Source organism: Balaenoptera ricei, chromosome 2 (assembly GCF_028023285.1).
Source record: "Balaenoptera ricei isolate mBalRic1 chromosome 2, mBalRic1.hap2, whole genome shotgun sequence".
Lineage (NCBI taxonomy): Eukaryota > Metazoa > Chordata > Mammalia > Artiodactyla > Balaenopteridae > Balaenoptera > Balaenoptera ricei.
In genome coordinates, this window is record NC_082640.1 from 114,278,501 (window position 1) to 114,297,197 (window position 18,697).

The 18,697-nt window shown below is 47.6% G+C and overlaps 1 protein-coding gene across 1 annotated transcript in view; it reads left to right on the plus strand.

Moving 5' to 3' along the window:
- Positions 1–7,448, plus strand: part of LOC132360128 (dehydrogenase/reductase SDR family member 2, mitochondrial-like) — a 60,532-nt gene extending 53,084 nt beyond the window's left edge. The window contains 7 exon segments of the mRNA XM_059915214.1: positions 3,777–3,837; positions 4,848–4,866; positions 4,869–4,910; positions 5,763–5,863; positions 6,657–6,820; positions 7,339–7,359; positions 7,361–7,448. Coding sequence (XP_059771197.1) covers positions 3,777–3,837; positions 4,848–4,866; positions 4,869–4,910; positions 5,763–5,863; positions 6,657–6,820; positions 7,339–7,359; positions 7,361–7,448 — 496 coding nt within the window.
- Positions 7,449–18,697: the final 11,249 nt, after the last annotated feature.

Below are 18,697 nucleotides of genomic sequence, written 5' to 3' on the forward strand. Positions count from 1 at the left end.
TGTGATTTGTGCAAACAGAAAGTCTGTTCTGATGCTCTAATGACTCAAAAAGAAGACTAGGAGGTAGAATAGGGAGGGGAGGCTGAGCTCATCGGAATATTCTGAAGGGGGTGTGAGAGAAGAAGGAATGGGGGTTGAAGCTAAGCCTTAAATGTCTATGCCCATGGGAGACAGTATCTGGGAATCTACAGAGAGGAGCTGCTGCTTTACAAAGCTCCCCATCCATAAATCAGAGAAGGGTCTTTAGGACCCACATCTCAGGGAAGGTTCTGTGCTCTCCAGAAAGGCAACTTATCTCCTAGGAAAGGTCGGTGGGAATATCCCCCCAGGGCTGGGACTGTAGACAGGAATTTATCTCTGCCTAACTTACTCTCTATCCCGCAAGATGCCAGGATTGTGCTGCTGGAGCCTAGAGGTGAGGGATGTGCCTTGGTCACCACCGTGACTGACCAGAGTGTGGCCAGTGAGGGGCTCCCCATAGTCCAGCCCAGACTGCAGTAAGGGTGTGTGTGTGTGTGTGTGTGTGTGTGTGTGTGTGTGTGCCTGTGCTCTTCTAAAGACTCATTTCTGGCCCTGCCTGGTTACCCTTTGGGTACTAGGTCCTTATCCATGGGAACACTGACTTTCCCCCTTCCTTCCTTCCTTTCTTCCTTCCTTCTTTCTTTCTTTTCCTTCCTTCCTTCCTTCCTTTCTTTCTCTTTCTTCCTTTCTTTCTTTTTAAATTGAAGTATAGTTGATTTACAAACCTTCTTTTTTTAAATCCCTGATGATAAAACGCCAAATCTCCAGTCCAGGCTGCAGAAGCCAATAGCCACTGATCAAAGAGGCGCTACTGGGCCTGCCACTCTCCACTTTCAGAGGCTCTGGGTTTTCCTCTCCTGAGAACACAAGGTCAGGCTGGGCCGAGGCTCCTTAGGATTCTGCTGTGGGGGAGAGGAAGCCTGATCTTATCCCTTAGGGAACTCCTTCTAGACTTTTCCTACTGATCCCTATGTCTAGGAAATGTGGCTGACGTTTGCACAGCTGATTACGACCGTGCTAATCGTTCAGCAAATCTAAGAACAGGCCAGTTTTCATACAGTTTAAGTGTGCAACTTAGCCAAGGTCATCAAATTTAAAAAGCAGATTTTACTACTGGAGCTTTAAATGTGTTGCCATTTGAAGATAGTCTTTCAAAATCCTCTGTGGTAAGTGTTACAGGACTTTTTTTTAAAAGAGGGTCTTTGTATTATAAAAGCAACACTATTCCTAGAAAATCTAGTAAGAGAAGTAAAGTAGAAAGTCAAGGGAAAGAAAACACCTGAAGCTCCATCACCCATCAAAACTCCATCAGAAGAAAATTACTTTTAATGTTTTTGTAAATTTCATTTCAAATTTATTGTTGATTTGCTAAATTCAATAATTTCTGCCTTAATCTTTTAAAATGTTCTTTCTTTTTTTTAAATAAATTTATTTATTATTTATTTATTTATTTATTTATTTTGGCTGCGTTGGGTCTTCATTGCTGCACACAAGCTTCCTCTAGTTCCGGCGAGCGGGGGCTACTCTTCGTTGCAGTGTGTAGGCTTCTTATCGCAGTGGCTTCTCTTGTCGGAGAGCACAGGCTCTAGGCTCATGAGCTTCAGTAGTTGTGTCTCTTGGACTTAGTTGCTCCGCGGCACGTGGGATCTTCCCAGACCAGGGCTCCAACCCGCGTCCCCTGCATTGGCAGGCATATTCTTAACCACTGCGCCACCAGGGAAGTCCCTAAATGTCCTTTCAACTTTGAGTTTATTTGCTATTTTTTTAAGTAGCTTCTTGGATGGAAAACATACTTCTATAATTTTCAATCTTTCTTAAATAATCTCTAATTACAGTATCTAAAATTATATATCTATGTGTTCTTTCTGAGCAGTGCTTTGACCATATCCAACACACTTAAAAAAATTTGGCATGTTCTCATTGCTCATTTCTTTCCTTTTCTTCTTTTAATATTTATTTATTTATTTTTATTTTCGGCTGCACCACGTCTTAGTTGTGGAGTTCGAGAGAGAGGTCTGAGCTAGAGACATAAATTTGGGAGTCCAGAGCATACAGATGGCATACATATTGGGCCACTCCCTCTCTCAATGAGAATGTACAGCAGTAGGGCAGACAGGAGCTGTGCACCGGCTGACAAAAAGGCTGTGGTCACCGAGTCCACATGTAGCTGAGTAATGGGAGTACCCAACTGGGATGCATCCAAGGGATGTAGCATCCCCATTACGGAGTGGGATCTGCTGTCAATTTCCTTCTCCCACATCCCTGCCCAATCCGCTATCCTGTTACCCAGCTCTGGAAACTATCATCTTTCCAAGAGTGAGCTTCTGTCATTAAACACTCCCATTTCCCAGGAGGCAGAGTGAGAAGCTGGAAAGAGCAGGTGCTTTGGACTCAGACATCGATTTGAATCCGGGCTCCAGATTTGTTTCCCTGGGCAGTTTGTGACTTTACTTAACCACTTCTGTAAAATATTATACTTGGATAATAATGCCTTTATGATAGAATGGGTGATAGGACACTGTGAAGGCTCAGCACATAGTAGGTGCTCAGTAAAAGTTAGTTTCTTTTTTTCTCAGACAGATTTGGAGTCTGGGACACAGGGGAATACATTTTATGTCTCATGATTAGGCTCCCAGGTGGAGGTAGGGAAGGGGCTGAAGCCATCACAGCCGTCTCTGCCTGCAGGATCAGCTTCACCCTACCTTGGCATCTGGCCCAGGATGGGGCCCACGTGGTGGTCAGCAGCTGGAAGCAGCAGAACGTGGACAGGGCGGTGGCGGCGCTGCAGGGGGAGCGGTTGAACATGACGGGCACCGTGTGCCACGTGGGGAAGGCTGAGAAGCGGGAGTGGCTGTTGTCCATACTGAGGGGCCAGGGATGAGGGTGATACGGGTGCAGAGATCAGAACACACAGACCCAGCCTAGGGAAGTCAAAACACTCCTTAACATAATTTTGGATATTTCCCAGTGCCAGACATATACCAACACCCCATCACATTAGTATGTGAGGCGCTCGATGTTGTTATAACAGCTTTACGGTGGGAAACAGACCTTAAGTGTCAGGGATGATTCTGAACCGAGCTCTGCCTCACTCCAAATCCCACATTCTTAAGCAGGACTGTGGCTCTGCCCCTGGCAGGTCCCTGCAGGGTACAGATGCCCGAAGCCTGGTGAAGCTGGGACAATGCCCACGACAGGGGCTGCTCCGTGGACCGGAGCAGGGGAGATGCCAGGCTGGGGAGCCCATCGTGGTCACTGTGGGAGTGGGCACTCTTCTTGGGGGCTCACAGGGAAAAGATTGTTTTTGAAGAGCCTTAAACGACAGTGGGAATCAGCCAGCTATGTTTTCCAGAGAAGAGACTCCGGGTACATGGGACTTAAAGAGTGAAGATTTGCAGAAGTGAGGGAGAGCTAAGAAGAGGTGTCTGCCTGGAAGTATAAAGGGTGAAAGGAGAGAGTCCAGCAGCGCTGGGCGCTCTGAATACGGGTCAAGTGCAGGGTTCTAACTTAGGCACCATCCAGTTTTCTCCCAGAGTGTCTTAGGGTGAGAGGAATCAAGCATGAGGCCACAGTGAAGCTGGCAGCAAACAGTCAGTGTTCCAGGACCCACTTGGATCAGCCAAGCCCTCCCAGTTGACTGTGGAGGGAGGGAGGAGGTTTCTGGTCCACAGTTTCGTCTCTTCCTCACCCTCTGTGCTGCCTCTGTCTCCCCCCCAGGCCCTAGAGTGCTGGGGGCGTCAAATTCCTGGTGTGAGTGCTGCAGTCAACCCCCTGGTGGGGAGCACCCTGGGGGCCGGTAAGCAGGTGGGGGACAAGGTGAGGCCCGGGGAGCACGGAGCTGTGAGGTTCTCTCCGTCTCCCAAATCTACTCACACACCTGCACGTGTTCCCAGCTGCCTCCTGTTCCTTGGAAACACAGCCCCCGGTCCCAATGGGTAGAGTACACCTGGGTTAATCTGCCCAGGTGGCCAATGATGCTGCAGACCTTCTCTACTTCAGCCTTCCTCCAAGCCTGAGATGTGATGGGACACACCCGCTCAGGGCCAGATCCTCTCTCCTGGCTCAGAAACCTGAGGCTGCTGTAGTCTGGACTCACTGGCACCCATTCTGATCCCTCCAGTCTGGCTGTCCCAGGGACACCTCACCTGTCCCCAGACATGGCTGAGAAAAGGGACCCTTGCCCGACATCCCAGATGAAACGCACTAAGCACAGCAGGGGCTCCTGCTGCCTCTGCAGACCCCCTGCCCCTGCTGTTCTGAGGGCACCATCCTGACCCCTCCCCCGATGCCCGCAGAGGTGGGTCCTGTGATCAGGGCGAGCCGTTCCCTCTTTCCTCCTTGTCGAGTCTTCCTCCGCTGACCACCCCTTCCTTTCTCTCCTTGCAGACTCTGCCCCACTTTCTCTCTTCGGTTCTCACATTCCCTGGCTTTCCCAGCCAAGTTCCTCTCCCTGCCTCCTTTATCCAGCCTCAGGCTTTTCTAGGAAAGTCAGATTTCAGCATCTGCCCCTGAAAACAGCACCGTTGTTTACCTTGTGCAAATTCTCACCTCTCCTCATTAAAGCAGGCACTCACAACCCAGCTTTCCTAATGTCCTTTCCTGATGCTGTTTTCACTGACCTGGTTCTCTGGAGGGTGATGTGCCATGAGGAGGGTCTGTACGCGAATGACAGTGAGGGGTTCGTAAGCCAAGTGCTCCTGGTGGGCGAGCAGGTCCCTCAGACCCCTCCTCCGCACCCTGGGAGAAGAGCACCCACACCCCCAGCTCCTCCCCATGGGACTCCAGGGAGCGGAGGTGGTTGCATCCCCACCCCGTTCTGACTGCAGATCCTGGACGTGAACGTGAGGTCCCGGCTGTGCCGCTGAGCCAGCTGCTGCCCCTCGTGGAGAAGACGGGGGAGGGCAGGGAGGGCCCGTGGAGTTGGGGGGACTCTGCCCTGCTGTCCTCTACGCCAAGGGGACACTTGGGGAAGGAGCCCGCAGTGGAATATCCCAAGGAGAGCAGGTAGAAGGAGTGTGTTCTGGATGCCAGGATCTGTCCCCCGTCACCTCCTGAACCGCATCTGCAGGCTACTTTGTCCCGGGGGATGTGGCCAACACAGCAGAAGGGACTGTCTGGAAGGAATGTGGCCGGCAGATTCCAAACCCACAGAGGAGCCCCAATCACCCCTGACGGGCTGTGTCCTCTGAGAATGGCAGGGCAGATGCCAGGCCCAGGGCCTGGTAGTGTAACCCAGAGAGCCAAACCCCTCCAAAGAGGCCAGAGGAAGCCCCTTCAGGCCCTCCCCTGCACGACTCTGGTAGCCAAGTTTTTCCCCCCTTTGCTTTTCACCTCTTCTTGTCTGAATCAGAAACAGTTCTAGATTTGGAACTCAGGTGACTCTAAACGCATTTCCCTCCTATGGGAGTGGCTCTCCCCTGGGCTGCACCGACCTCACCCTGACGGCTGCCTCCAGGCTCCCCGCTCTGTCCTCCAGAGATCCAGCTACTGATTGGCCCTGCCCCTGTGACTGGTTCCAGGGAGTCCTGGGCTTTCCCAGCAGGGGAGGCTGTGTCAGCACCCTCTCAGGCCCAACATCCCCAAAGATTTTACTTCTCCCCAGAGACCCTGGCACCATCCCCAATTTCCCTTCTTCTCCTATTATATCTCAGTTCTGTCTCCTCATCAGAAGCCCATTTTCTGGGAGCATCTGCTTCTCATTTGTGCTCACCTTTTACCTCATCACACCTGTCTGTCTCCTCACAGGAGAGGCTCTGCGGTGCTGATTGCCACTGCTGCTGTCTATGTCCCTCCACACAGTGAGTGGGGAGCTTTGGAAGGTGGCAGTGGAATGGACGCCAGGGTGTCGGGGAAGTGAATATTGATCCTGTGTGATAAAAATATCCAGGTGCACAACACTGAACATCTCTCTGGTCCACATTTAAAATCACACTCATTGCCTTTATCTCATTCAAACCCCACACACCCAGGGCTGCCGTGGATGGTTGTACAGGTTGTTCACTGTGCAAAGGCAACAGGTCCAGGGACAGGGACAAGTGGGAGCTGAAATCCAGTCTATGCTCTGCTCGCCAAGCCACGCACCCTGGAGAGGTACTCTATTCTCCTGAAGGAAGCAGGTGTCTTGAACATGCATTCACCAAGTCTGGCACCAGAGGGGCTGTATGGGCTCAAAGGAGAGTTCTTTTAAAATCTCACACCAGGGGGCAGTATAGACATGGCATTCCTGTGACTATCAACAGGCAGAGCTTATAAACCACATAGCAGATGAGGAAATTGAGACCTAGAGATCCTAAGTGACTTGCCCAAGGTCGACCAAGTCATGGTACAGCAGGGGTCTGGCCTTGGGTCTCTTCCGTCCCATTCCCTGACCTCGCACCTAAGCTTTTCTCTCTGGGTCGAGCATAGACCAACATAGCCTCTGCCTTCCTGACTTTTCTTTAAGCCCGGGCTTCATCCTGCTCCTGCTTCAATTTTGTTCCTTGGTAATTCCCAGGGGTGGAGTGGGAGGAGCGTCTGAGTTGGGTCTAAGAGAGAGAAGGTTTATCCTCCACAGCCCTGGAGGTCCAGCAAGAGCTCCTCCCCTCACTGGCAGTGTACTTTTACTGTTTCTTTTTCCTTCTTAGATGCTGGATTAGTACCACCAGCAAACTGCCCCACTGGGACTTACCAAGTCCTTGGCTGTGGAGCTGTCCCCACAGGGCATCCGGGTGCACGGTGTGTCTCCAGGACATGTCAAGACTGACTTCAGCCGAGTGGTGAGGATTCAGCAGCTGCCAGCAGTTCCCATGCCAACCACCTTGTGCTTTCCCCGGCTGGGCAAGCCGCTCGGGGCTCTGAGAAGAGCAGCCTCTCACTTCTCTGTAGCAGAATCAGGGCTCTGGCTTCTGTGAGAGGTCCAGTGGAATCCCCAGCCCCAGCCCTAAGCAGGGTCATCTTTGCCAAAAGGCACACATCTGCCAAGAGCAGCCACTCTTTTGCCCTTCACAATCCTATCTAGCACTGACTCTCTGAATTTTTTCAGTTTGAATATAATCTGGCTGTACAAAACTCTTTTAAAAATGTCTGTGGATCGCAGAGGTAGGTGGGGTCCCCGGAGGAGACAGGACTCTGATTGCATCCTGGCTTATCAGAAATTCTTCTCACCGAGTCTGGGGTTGCACAGCCTGGGAGCCGGGAGCTGGAGGACAGGAGGAGCCTGGGAGGTGGGAAACAGGGATGGAGGTATGCTGGGCCCTCCAGCCAGGTCAGCAGGGAGACAGAGGTCAGGGTTCATTAGCACATGCACCGAGACTGCAGTTCTCTCCCCCTTCCATGCAGGGCAGGGCAGCCAGAGGACTGTGGGAACTTTGTCCTTCCTGTGCTCTCCAGACGCCAGCTACATCACTGGGGAGAACGTTGTGGTGGCCGGCTTTTCCTTGAGGCTCTGATATCCACCGCCAGGACCGGAGGCTGTTGCTCTGGGTTTGGATATTGAATTTCACCCTGGGAACCAGATGGTGATTGGCTAGGAGAATGAAGGCCAGGCCTCTAGGAGGTGTTGTAGGTGAATTCTAAGACAAATCTAGTGTAGGGTATGGAGGTGGGGAGACAGAGTTGCTGCTGAGCAGTTGCTGAGCTGAAGTCTTGATTGCTTTTTTTTTTTTTTTTTTTTTTTTACTGGCAATGAACTTGTTTTGAAACTCTTAACCTCAGCTTCCTTGTGAAGCTGGCAAGTACGAGCAGCCGCTTTGCCTGCAAATGCTATCCCTGCATCAGTGGTGCATTTCCTCACCACTGCCCCCTTCCTCAGGAGACCCTTCCTCCACGTATGTCACCAGCCCTCAAGTGAAACCGTGTAACTCAGATTGGGACTTGAACCCACGTGCCAGGACTCAAACCTGGCCAAAACCCTGCTTGGGACTCGAACCCATGGTCTTTTAATTAGAATCACTCACCTGGTGTCTAGACTTACTGAGGCTCAGGTTCTTTGTGTCTCAGCACAGAAAGAATTCAGTGAGAGACACAGTGATAGGTAAGAAGTGGATTTATTTAGACAGAAACACCCTCCACAGGCAGAGTGTGGGCCATCTCAGAAGGTGAGAAAGGCACCAGGGTAGGGGGTTGTCAGTTCTTATAGGGGTGGGTAATTTCATAGGCTAATGAGTGGGAGGAGTATTCCAGCTCTTTTGGGAATGGGTGGGGATTTCCAGGAATTGGGCCACCACCCACTTTTTTTTTTTTTTAAAGCTAGTATTTTTTGTTTTTTTTTTAAAATTAATTAATTAATTAATTTGTTTTTGGCTGTGTTGGGTCTTCGTTTCTGTGCGAGGGCTTTCTCTAGTTGTGGCAAGCAGGGGGCCACTCTTCATCGCTGTGTGCGGGCCTCTCACTATCGCGGCCTCTCTTGGTGCGGAGCACAGGCTCCAGACGCGCAGGCTCAGTAGTTGTGGCTCACGGGCCTAGTTGCTCCGCGGCATGTGGGATCTTCCCAGACCAGGGCTCGAACCTGTGTCCCCTGCATTAGCAGGCAGATTCTCAACCACTGCACCACCAGGGAAGCCCCACACCACCCACTTTTTGATCCTTATGGTCAGCTCTGGAACTGTCATGGCACCTGTGGGTGTGTCATTTAGCTTGTTGATGTGTTACAATGAGCGTGTACTGAGGCTCAAGAGCTAGTGGAAATCTGCCACTTGTCCACCATCTTGGACCCATTTGGTTGTAATCAGTTTATGTCATGTCCTCAGGCTATGTCATTCTTTCAAAAGTTGTGCCCTGCCCCCTTCCCTACTGTTTCACAAGCATCCTGAGATGCTGGAAAAAAGTCTTTGCCTGGGGAGTTAGGGAGGTGGTAATTAAATGTCTTGCCCAGTCGCCCAGGAACACACCCAAGAGCCTGTCCCTCACAAGGTTAGTGGCTCCAAGAGGAGATTCACCTCCTCTTAGATGTCTCCCTCCCCACGTCCCTGCTTGGGAGCCATGGAAATAACCTGGATGAGGAATGGACGATCTGCTAAGAGTCCCTCCTCTGCCACTGTCTTTACCTTTTCTGGTCTTCATTTTTCTCAGCTATTAAATAGCAGGTTGGATTAATAGCCCCCACCCCTGTCCCCCTCTATTTTTCTGTGAGACTCCCTCTGTTTCCTGACCCTCTAGCTTCTGGGTCCCAATGGTCTCGGTGGTTCCAGCTCCCCTCAACATGTGCCACTCTGAGCCTTGTCACCACTGCAAGGTTATGGCCTCTCTCATAAACACGTTCCTATCAGGGAGCAAAGGAAGCTGGAGAAATCTGGGTCCCTCAAGGGGCGGTGGCTCAGAGAGACCCCCCAGCTTCACCCCACACAGGGGGTGCCCTTCCAGTCCAGTGGCTGTTACAATCCAGTCCTCACCCACATCCTCCTCAGAATTCACACCACCAGCTCCACCACCTTCATCAACACCGAGCCGTGAACCTTCCCTCACATGCCTCCATGGCTGGCCCAGTCCCCCAGTTTTCCCCAATGGCTTTTGAAAACTGCCACCACTCTTTACTTACAGCTTCACTTTTATTCACTCTGAGCAAGGACCTTGCTGCACACTTCACAGAGAGAACAATGGCAATAATGAAACAGGAGGGAAGGGGGCAGGGCACAACCTTTAAGAGAATGATGTAGCTATAGGTCATGACAAAGACTAGTTAGAACCAACTAGGTCCAAGATGGCAGAAGATTTGACTTCCAGTGGACCTTGAGCCTCATTATATGCACATTGTACTACATTAGCATATGCTAAATGACACACCCACCAGCACCATGACAGTTCCAAGGCTGACCATCAAAGATCAAAAAGTGGGGGACTTCCTTGGTGGCGCAGTGGTTAAGAAGCCGCCTGCCAGTGCAGGGGACATGGGTTCGATCCCTGGTCCAGGAAGATCCCATATGCCGCGGAGCAACTAAGCCCATGCGCCACAACTACTAAGCCTGCACTCTAAAGCCCGTGATCCACAACTACTGAGCTCGCGTGCCACAACTACTGAAGCCTGTGCCTAGAGCCCATGCTCCACAACAAGAGAAACCACCGCAATGAGAAGCCCGCGCACCACAAAGAAGAGTAGCCCCCACTTGCCGCGACTAGAGAAAGCCTGCCTGCAGCAACGAAGACCCAACGCAGCCAAATATAAATAAATTAATTAATTAATTAAAAAAAAAAGTGGACGGTGGCCCAATTCCTGGAAATCTCTGCCCCTTCCCCAAAATAGTTGGAATAATCCTCCCACTCATTAGCCTATGAAATTACACAGCCCATAAAAACTAACCATGCCATATTTCGGGCCTCTCACCTTCTGAGATGGAGTGTCTGTGGAGTGTGTTTCTCTCTAAATAAATCCGCTTCTTACCTGTGTCTCTCACTGAATTCTTTCTGCAATGAGATATCAAGAATCTGAGCTTCATTAAATCCTGAGAGGCGCAAGAGGGAGGGGATAAGGGGATATATGTATACGTATAACTGATTCACTTTGTTATACAGCAGAAACTAACACAACATTGTAAAGCAATTATACTCCAATAAAGATGTTTAAAAAAAAAAAAAGTCCTGAGACCAGGAATGTGATCTCAATTAAAAGATGGTGGCTTCAAGTCCCAATCTGAGTTGAATGGTTTCAACAAGATGGCACTCGTCACCTTTGCCCACTCTGGTCTAAAACTGACTTGCATCGTTTCTATTCCTCCCCGAAAGCCCACACATCAGTGAAGGAGGTGCGTGTGTCTTCCGTCTCCAGGGAACTCCTTCCTTACCCACTTGGGATCTCATTCACTCCCACCCCTCTAGGCACCTCATTCCTTGAAATTTCTTCTCTCTTATCTGCAGCTTCAACCTCTCAGAGGTTTAAAGACAAAACAAAATCATCCAACAAACAAAACTCAATTTAATTGGAAAATAATACTGAACAGGGATTGTACAAAATAAATGTGTGTGTACACATACACACATGCATACACGTAAAAAAAAAAAAAAACAAAAAAACAAAACTCATACTCGTATCTCTGATTATCCTGGAGCCATTATATTATTTCGCTCTTTCCTGTAATAGTTCCTCGCTCCTGTGCCCTCTGTGGGGGTTTTCTCATCATCAGTGCGCATGCTGATGTTTTCTTTTCCTGCCTTTTGGGATGTTTAGGAATTTAACATGCAGATCCCTGCTGCTCTCCACATACTCAGATACTCAGCAGGGTCTTCAAGGGTTCTTCCACAGTCACAGAAGTAAGCCTCTAAGTCTGTTGCTATTTTATTGGTTTTTTTTTTTCTTTTCTGTCTCAGAAATTGTTGATTTCTGCACGAAGTCTACAGTGTGCCGCCTATGGGTTTCATGGCCTGCCCAATCACCTATTCTGTCACTTGAGTCCTGCATCAAGGAAATTTTCCTTAGGTCTCTGGGGATTGGGGGGGTAGGGGTAGATATCTGCCATGGATCTCCTTTCTGATTCTGGAAACAAGTTAGTGTCCATAAGTGTCACCTTCCAGACAGGCTTCCAGGACACACTCATGACATTTCTCAAGATAGTTTAAAGTGTGCTACCCACTTGGACCGTTCACAGCAGAACTGGGGAGGCTCTCTCGGCCTGACATTTTGGGGCCTTAGTCGTCCATCTGGGGCTCCAACCAGGCAAAGTAGTTTCCCCAACTCTCCCTTGGTGGGTATCCCAAGGCTCATGAAGGGGCAATCTGTATCCCACAGCCCCAGCCAGGAAGCATTTGGCCACCATGGTAAGGAGCCATGCCTGGACCTGAGAAGTGGAAAACCTCACACCCATTGGGGGAGCAAGGGAATTTACAATATTGGAATCCCTTCAGTAGGGCCTCCAAAATATGGATTGGGATTTCCAAGCTATCTATATGTGTATATGTAGAAGAAGGGTCATAACAAGAGTTACAAATCACTATTTCTTAGGCTCCACCCCATCAGCTCCCAAGGAGCTCCATTGGCTTCACAGACTTTTGCAGGAAGGACCTTTCTCTACACATTCTTGCTTTTGCTCGTAAAAGAGGACACTTTGTAGAACTCAGCCCTTTCAAAAGTGCTGGTGAGGAAACACACACACTTCGCTCTGCTGCCTTATTCACTTCTCCTTATAGGCTGAAGAGTAGATAAACTGATTGGTCCACATTACCAATGGGGGCTTACAAAGGCAAGGCGGTGTCCCCTGTCTCTTCCCCTTGGGCCACCTGCACTTAGGTGGGCTCAGGTGACCTTTCTAGTCTCTAGTGAGCAAGGCTTGCCATGTCTCTGTTCTGGGTTGAAGACGTTTGACCTGAAACTTGCTGGGCACGTCAGGTCAGCTCTACTCTGCCAGTTACCTCCCATTTAAAGAGGAGGTAATGGAAAGCCTTGTTCTCTAACTTAGCATTCACAGTATGAAGGTGACCTTGACTGTAATTCCATCTGTCCCCTTCGGTGTAAGAGAGGATTGTGATCAATTGTTTATACATTTTAACTAATGGTCCGGAATACTTATATTTCAGTTTGAGAGAAAGTGATAAATAATAACTGTGAGTCCATGGGGGCAGATTAGCTCAAGCCAATGTATAAATCATAGTTTATGAGCTATTTTACAAAACCCTAAGATGTACTTATGGATTATCTTAAAACAAAATATCTCATTTGTACCTAAGTGGTGTATACAATTTCGTATAGTTCAATTTCTGACAGTTCTGTTCTGCTGGGGATTTTACTGTAATTGTTGAGGTGGGAGCAGGTTAGGAATAGGGTTTGTGGCATGGGTTGGCTGTCACCAGTGCTGATACTACTCCCATAGATGTCTGCACATCTTGTTCTTTTGTCCTTGATATCCCTCAGACCATTCTTTCCTTCTAGAAAGAGGCACATATGTGCCTCAAATAACTGATGTACAGTTAAAATACATATTGTAACTGATCTGTATATTCCTAACTTGCCATCTCTATCACTATCTGCTTTTATATCTACCTAGGTGTACATATTGTTATCCACCATCTATCATACCTAAATTATCTATTTATCTGTCTAGGTAACTGGCAACTTCCTATGGTTCAACTAAATATCTGTCCCTTCATGCATCCTGCAATCTGTTCAGGTAAGGACCTGTTCTCCTTAGGACCCACCTACTCCAAACAGTTAGCTCAACCCCTCGTAAAAGGGATTATGGAGGTGAGTGGTGAAGGCCGCCTGAGTTGAGCTCCAGGGCTGCTCCACCTGCCCATATTTCACCTACCCTGCCGAGCATGTGTCTGGCATTGAGGATGACAAGTGCTGGACCAGGAGTGCCCAGACAAGCAGGGAGGGGCTTCACAGGCTGGATGGCCCTGGGAAGAGGAAGCAAGGGTGTGTGTGAAAGGAAGAGGGGTGGGTAGGACCGTCTCCAAACCTCAGTTCTGTTCCTGAGTGGTTTCCCCTCTGGATCCAGGTCCTTATCAGAGGCTATTTTTGCTTCCTTCTCTTCTGCTTTTGGCTATTCCTGGGCGCAAGCAGCAGTCAGTCAAACAAACAAGAGCCACCATCTCTTCCCCCCCAGAATAGCCCAGGTCTTCCTTTCCCCTGGTGACAAGTCAGGCTGCCCTGGGGCTCCCACCAGGTAAGCACTGGAAACACTGTGGTTGCATTTGGGGTGGGGATACCTCAGTTTTAAGGCCTGCTCCTATCCTTCTTGCTAGACGTGAGGTCAAAGTTTCCATTATGATTTTGAGTCAGAGGCAAAAGACTAGCCCAGTGGATGCCAAATTGGCCAAAAGGCAAAGCCGGTTCAAAAGCCCCAAATTTAAGGAATGCATTTTACTCAGCTTTACTAGCACAATGTTAAAAATTGTAGCCAAGTTTTATATATAGTCAGATGGAGAGATAGCCTTTTTAAAAATTTAGGTACTGTGACATTTCTAAATTTTTTCAATAGGAGTAAATTCAAAAAACATTTTTAGGTGAGATGCTTGGTTAAATATAAGGCTGTTTATCATGAACTTAATGCACCATTCAGGGCTGGAATTGGATATTTAACAGCAGTCACGTTTTCTTAAACAAAATAGAGACATATGGCTTGAAAAATGTATGCTTATTTGTGGGAAAAATGGAACAAACACTTGAAAGTGGGACTTTTCTGGAAAATCTGGGTCATAGAGTTGTGTATTTTTTTAGAGGATCCATGCACCATCAGCAGAACCCAAACTGTTTAATAAGACTTTAGCCTTTTTGTTCTGTGCTGGGCAATCTTGAGCACCTCAGTTGCTCTGGGCTCAGGTGCAACCGAGGGTGGTTTGGTTGCAGAGGCAAAAGGAATGAACATTCTTTACCAGCTACTGGAAATGTAAATCCAATATAAGTTATTATGTTATCCATGATATATCATTTTTAGTTGGTAGTGTTTTTGAATCAAATATCTGTAAATGCCAAGAGTAAAACAACTCTTCAACATCTGTAGTTATTGCTGTATTCATTAAGGCTTGGATTCATATTAATTCACTGACTCACCAGTTTCTGCTGAGAACCAAGTAAGTGCCAAGTATGCCATAGGGTTTTGGGGTATGGAAAACAAAGTGGTCCCTGACCACAGGATGCACCCAACCAGGTACGTAGACAGGTATATTGACACATCGGAACATAATAAGTGCTGTAACTGAGGAATGAGTTGGGTTTGTGGCCATATGGACGATAAGCACATCAAGGAGTGTCACCTCCTAGTCTAGGTGGGATAAGAAGAGATGGAGGAGTTAAGCTAGGGAAACAAGAAGGAGAATGACATTCCTGACAGAGGAAATGGCATGTGTAAAATCGCCAGACATTTAGGGAACTTGGTTTGGTATTCCTGGGACTCAGACACAAAGAAGAAGGAGCAGTGGGAAAAGAGGATGGAGAGAAGAGCAGAAGCCAGAGTCAGAAATCCCTCAATGCCAAGGCGGGGAAACTGGACCCAATCTTGAAGACAACGGAGGGACAATAGAGGGAGCTTTCTTATCCAACACTTTGTGTCTCCCAGCTTTATGCCAGGAACTCAGACTAAGTTCCTGGCCATGTTCAGGCCTGAGGCATGATCTTCTGTCCCAGACAGTTGTTGAAACTCCAGACTCTGTGCTTCGAGTCTCTCCATTCACTCATCACTGAGTATCTACTCTGTGCCTTGCATCACACTGAGTAATGCTGACACAAGATTGAATAAGAAAAGTGAATTGATTAATGTAGTATTCTGCTCTAACAGATAAAATCCAAAATTGTAGTGGCTTAATACAGGGGTCAGAAACTACCACCCACAGTTACCAGACTGCTATCTGTTTTTGTAAAAAAAAAGTTTTATTGGAATATAGATGTGTCATTCATTTATGTGTCACCTATGGCTGTTTTCACACTAAGATGGCAGAGTTGAGTAGTTGCAATAGAGACCATACAGCTTTCAAAGCCTAAATATTTACTATCTGGCCCTTTATAGAAAAAGTTGCTGACCCTTGACTTAACATAGTAGAAGTTTATTTCTTTTTTATGTAAAGTCCAGTTGGAAGCAGAGAGTTCTGCTCCACAGAATTGAGGCTGATGGAGGCTCTGCCATCTTCAACACATGATTTCCAAGCTAACCCTAACACCAACATCTGGGAAGCCAAGATGGGAGAGAGAGCGTGCAAAGGTTTTATGGGCCAGGCCTGGAAATGTCAAACAACACTTCTGTCCACATTCCATTAGCCAGAACTCAGTCACATGGTCCCATCTAAACACAAGGGAGTCTAGGAAATGTTGGAGCTGGCTGGGAAGCAACCTTCTAGTGATAGCCCTATTGAAGGGGAATCAGGGTCTTTGGTGGAAAGCCATCTATCTCCCACAATATGCCCCCTGCTTAGAAAGCTTGTGCTTGCAGTAGGATCACCACATGTGCACAAATAACCAGAGTGTAGTCTTTTAAGGGGCTTAAACCTTGATGACTTTAGCAGTATCCCAGTAATGATGGAGCTTAACAGGGTACATCACGATAAAATAGGTGACAATAGTACAAAGACTAGGCACAGTCCCTCTTCCTTTTACTGTCTAATAGAGTGGAAACATCAAATGTACACCTGATGAAAATAAATATAAATATTTATTAAGCATCTGCCATATGCTGTACTAGACCTTTTGAATACACAATCTCTTTAAACATGTGCCATGGCCAGAGGAAGCCAAGACCAGGTTCATCTGTGCTGGCCACGTGAGTGTTCTCCCGCCTCTGTCTCTCCTCCCTCCTGCTCATTTTAATTCTGGAGGAGTAGAGGCAGCCTTGTAAGAGGGAAAGGGGAAGCCCTGGATGGGGAAACAGAGAGAAGAGGACCACGCTCCCTCCTCTGATACATGCTTCCAGGATAAAGCCAACACCCAAGCTGGAGAGGGAAGAAGCTTTCACTTAGAAGAGATTCCAGAATTGTTATTACCATATTGGACTGGACCAATAATCACTAACATGAGACTATTCTTGTGACCGAAGGGGAACAGAGGGCTTTTATCATCTAAGAGGAATTTCATCCAGGGTCAGGGCAGGACGTTGGAATAGGGAATGGGGTGAGGGAACAACAAAGGTGTTTTTCTGATTTCATCCTGCTCATTCACCTTGCCAATAACATTTACAAATACTGGGATCCATGGAGTTAGCTTAAGCGGAAAATGACTTTATTAAAAGGTTATTAGGGAGCTCCTAGAACCTTGGAAGGCTGGAGAACGGGGCTAGAGGCTAAAGCTCCAGGTACCCTGCCCACACCAAAACACAACACTGGCTTGACTGCTGTCACCACGGAACCCAAATGTTCCAGGTTGCTCTGACCTGAATACCAGGGACTTGACATCACTGCAGTTGCCACCGATGCCACATCAGTGCTGTGCCTCTGTCAGGAACCCAACCTTGAGACCACCACAGCCTCCGAAAGCCAGCTGGCTCTGAAGCCACAGTTGCAGCAGAATGAAGAACTTATTTCATTTCCTTCTGAATCAAAGTCTTACGTGAGGCCCTCTGATTGGTGGCACCAGTGCCTGTGTCTTACTGCAGAGGAGGTGGGGAGAGTCCTTTTTGGCTAGAGAGACTATGGATGGGGAATCGTTAGTCAAAATTCTTCAAATATTAGAACTGTCTTCAAAAGGCGCCAAGCAGCCGGAAAACATTCTATGTCCAAGTTTCAACACATGTTTAAAAAATACGTGTATAATCTAGGAAATGTTGGAGACGGTTTTCATAATACAAAGATGGTGGTTCTAAACTCAACAAGAAGTGACCTTGGGCAAGTCATTGAACTTCTTTGTGCTTAATTCTTTTAATCTATCAAATGAGAGACCGGGCTAAGTAATTCTAAGCTCCTGTCCACAGAAAGAAACAGAGATGTATTTGCAAAACCACTTTCAAGTCAATCAGAACTTGAGGACAAGTTTTGAGTTTGAGGAGGTGCCATGGGGGCAGATGCGGAAAGGGGGACAACTTCTATTACAGAGCAGTCTAGTCTCAGACTATCCCCCAGGACACTCACTGAATTCTGACTCGCACTTTGGGGCAGCACTCGGTTTGCCCTGGGCGCACCTCTGCTGCACTGCCTCTTTCATTCACCGCTGGTGAAGATAGATAATGGTAAGGCTGACAACTGAAAACAGGAGCAAACTGAGGCTTGTGGGCTTGGTCTGCTCCTGATCCAGCCCTGCCCCACCTTCCAGTTTCCCTCACCCTCTCCCACTCCCCAGAAGACCTTTGTTCCTTCAGGTAACTTTAGCTGTTGAGTGCTCGAAACTCAGACTTATATGACATGGTCACCTTCGAAGATTACCTTCAAGTCCCATAGCAGAATTCCTCAGAAGTGGGGGCGTGTTCCCATAAATGCCAGCGAAATCCCAGAAAAGCAGAGGTTTTACTTTTGTTTGTTTTTTAAAATAAAATCATCCTGCACTTTTCCTGTCTCTAGCGCAGTTCCCTTTGTGACACCCAATGGTCTCTGAGTCTCTGGGAGCAAGCCCATCTTTCCTGGATCGATACAGCAAATGAGCTTCTAAACTGAGGTCCTCATCTCTCGTGTACCTTCAATTTCAAACTTTAACTATGGATCTAGAGAAGAAAGTGCAATCGGTGTATGATGGCAAGACACAAATGACTAAGACTATGGTTAGGAGGATATTTAATGTTCTGATTAAGGATAAAATGTCAAATTAATTTCTCCCATCAAATCAGTTATCTACCCGTTGTGGAAAGCAGCAGAAAAGTAATGATAGGATATGTAGAAGCCTCTTAGGAAGGTGGAAGTCTATTTAAAAATGAGTGAATTTTAATAACTTAGTGGCAAGTGAGGAACTTAGAATTCTAAGTACATGGAGATGAATTTAGCAAGCTGTTTTCCTCGATGGAAATAACTGTAGTTATTTATGTTCAAAATGCTTTGAAGGGGTGGAAACGCAGCAATACCATCTAACATCATGTCCAGTGGAAAGTCGTGGGAACTGGAAATCCAATGCTATATAATTAATTGGGCTCAAATTGTTTCTACTTTTTCTGGGCTTCAAATGAGAGGATCTTTGATAAGAAAGGGGAGCTTAGTGGATTTGGGATTTGCAAAGAATGAGCAAACGTATATGTTAGGAACATCAGTAAATGCAAGGTAAATAGGACCGTTAGGGGCTGGTACCCCCTCTGAAGTCATACTTTTCTTTGACAGAATTTATCAGATAACTCTAACAAATGGAAAGAGATATGTCATTGCCAATGTC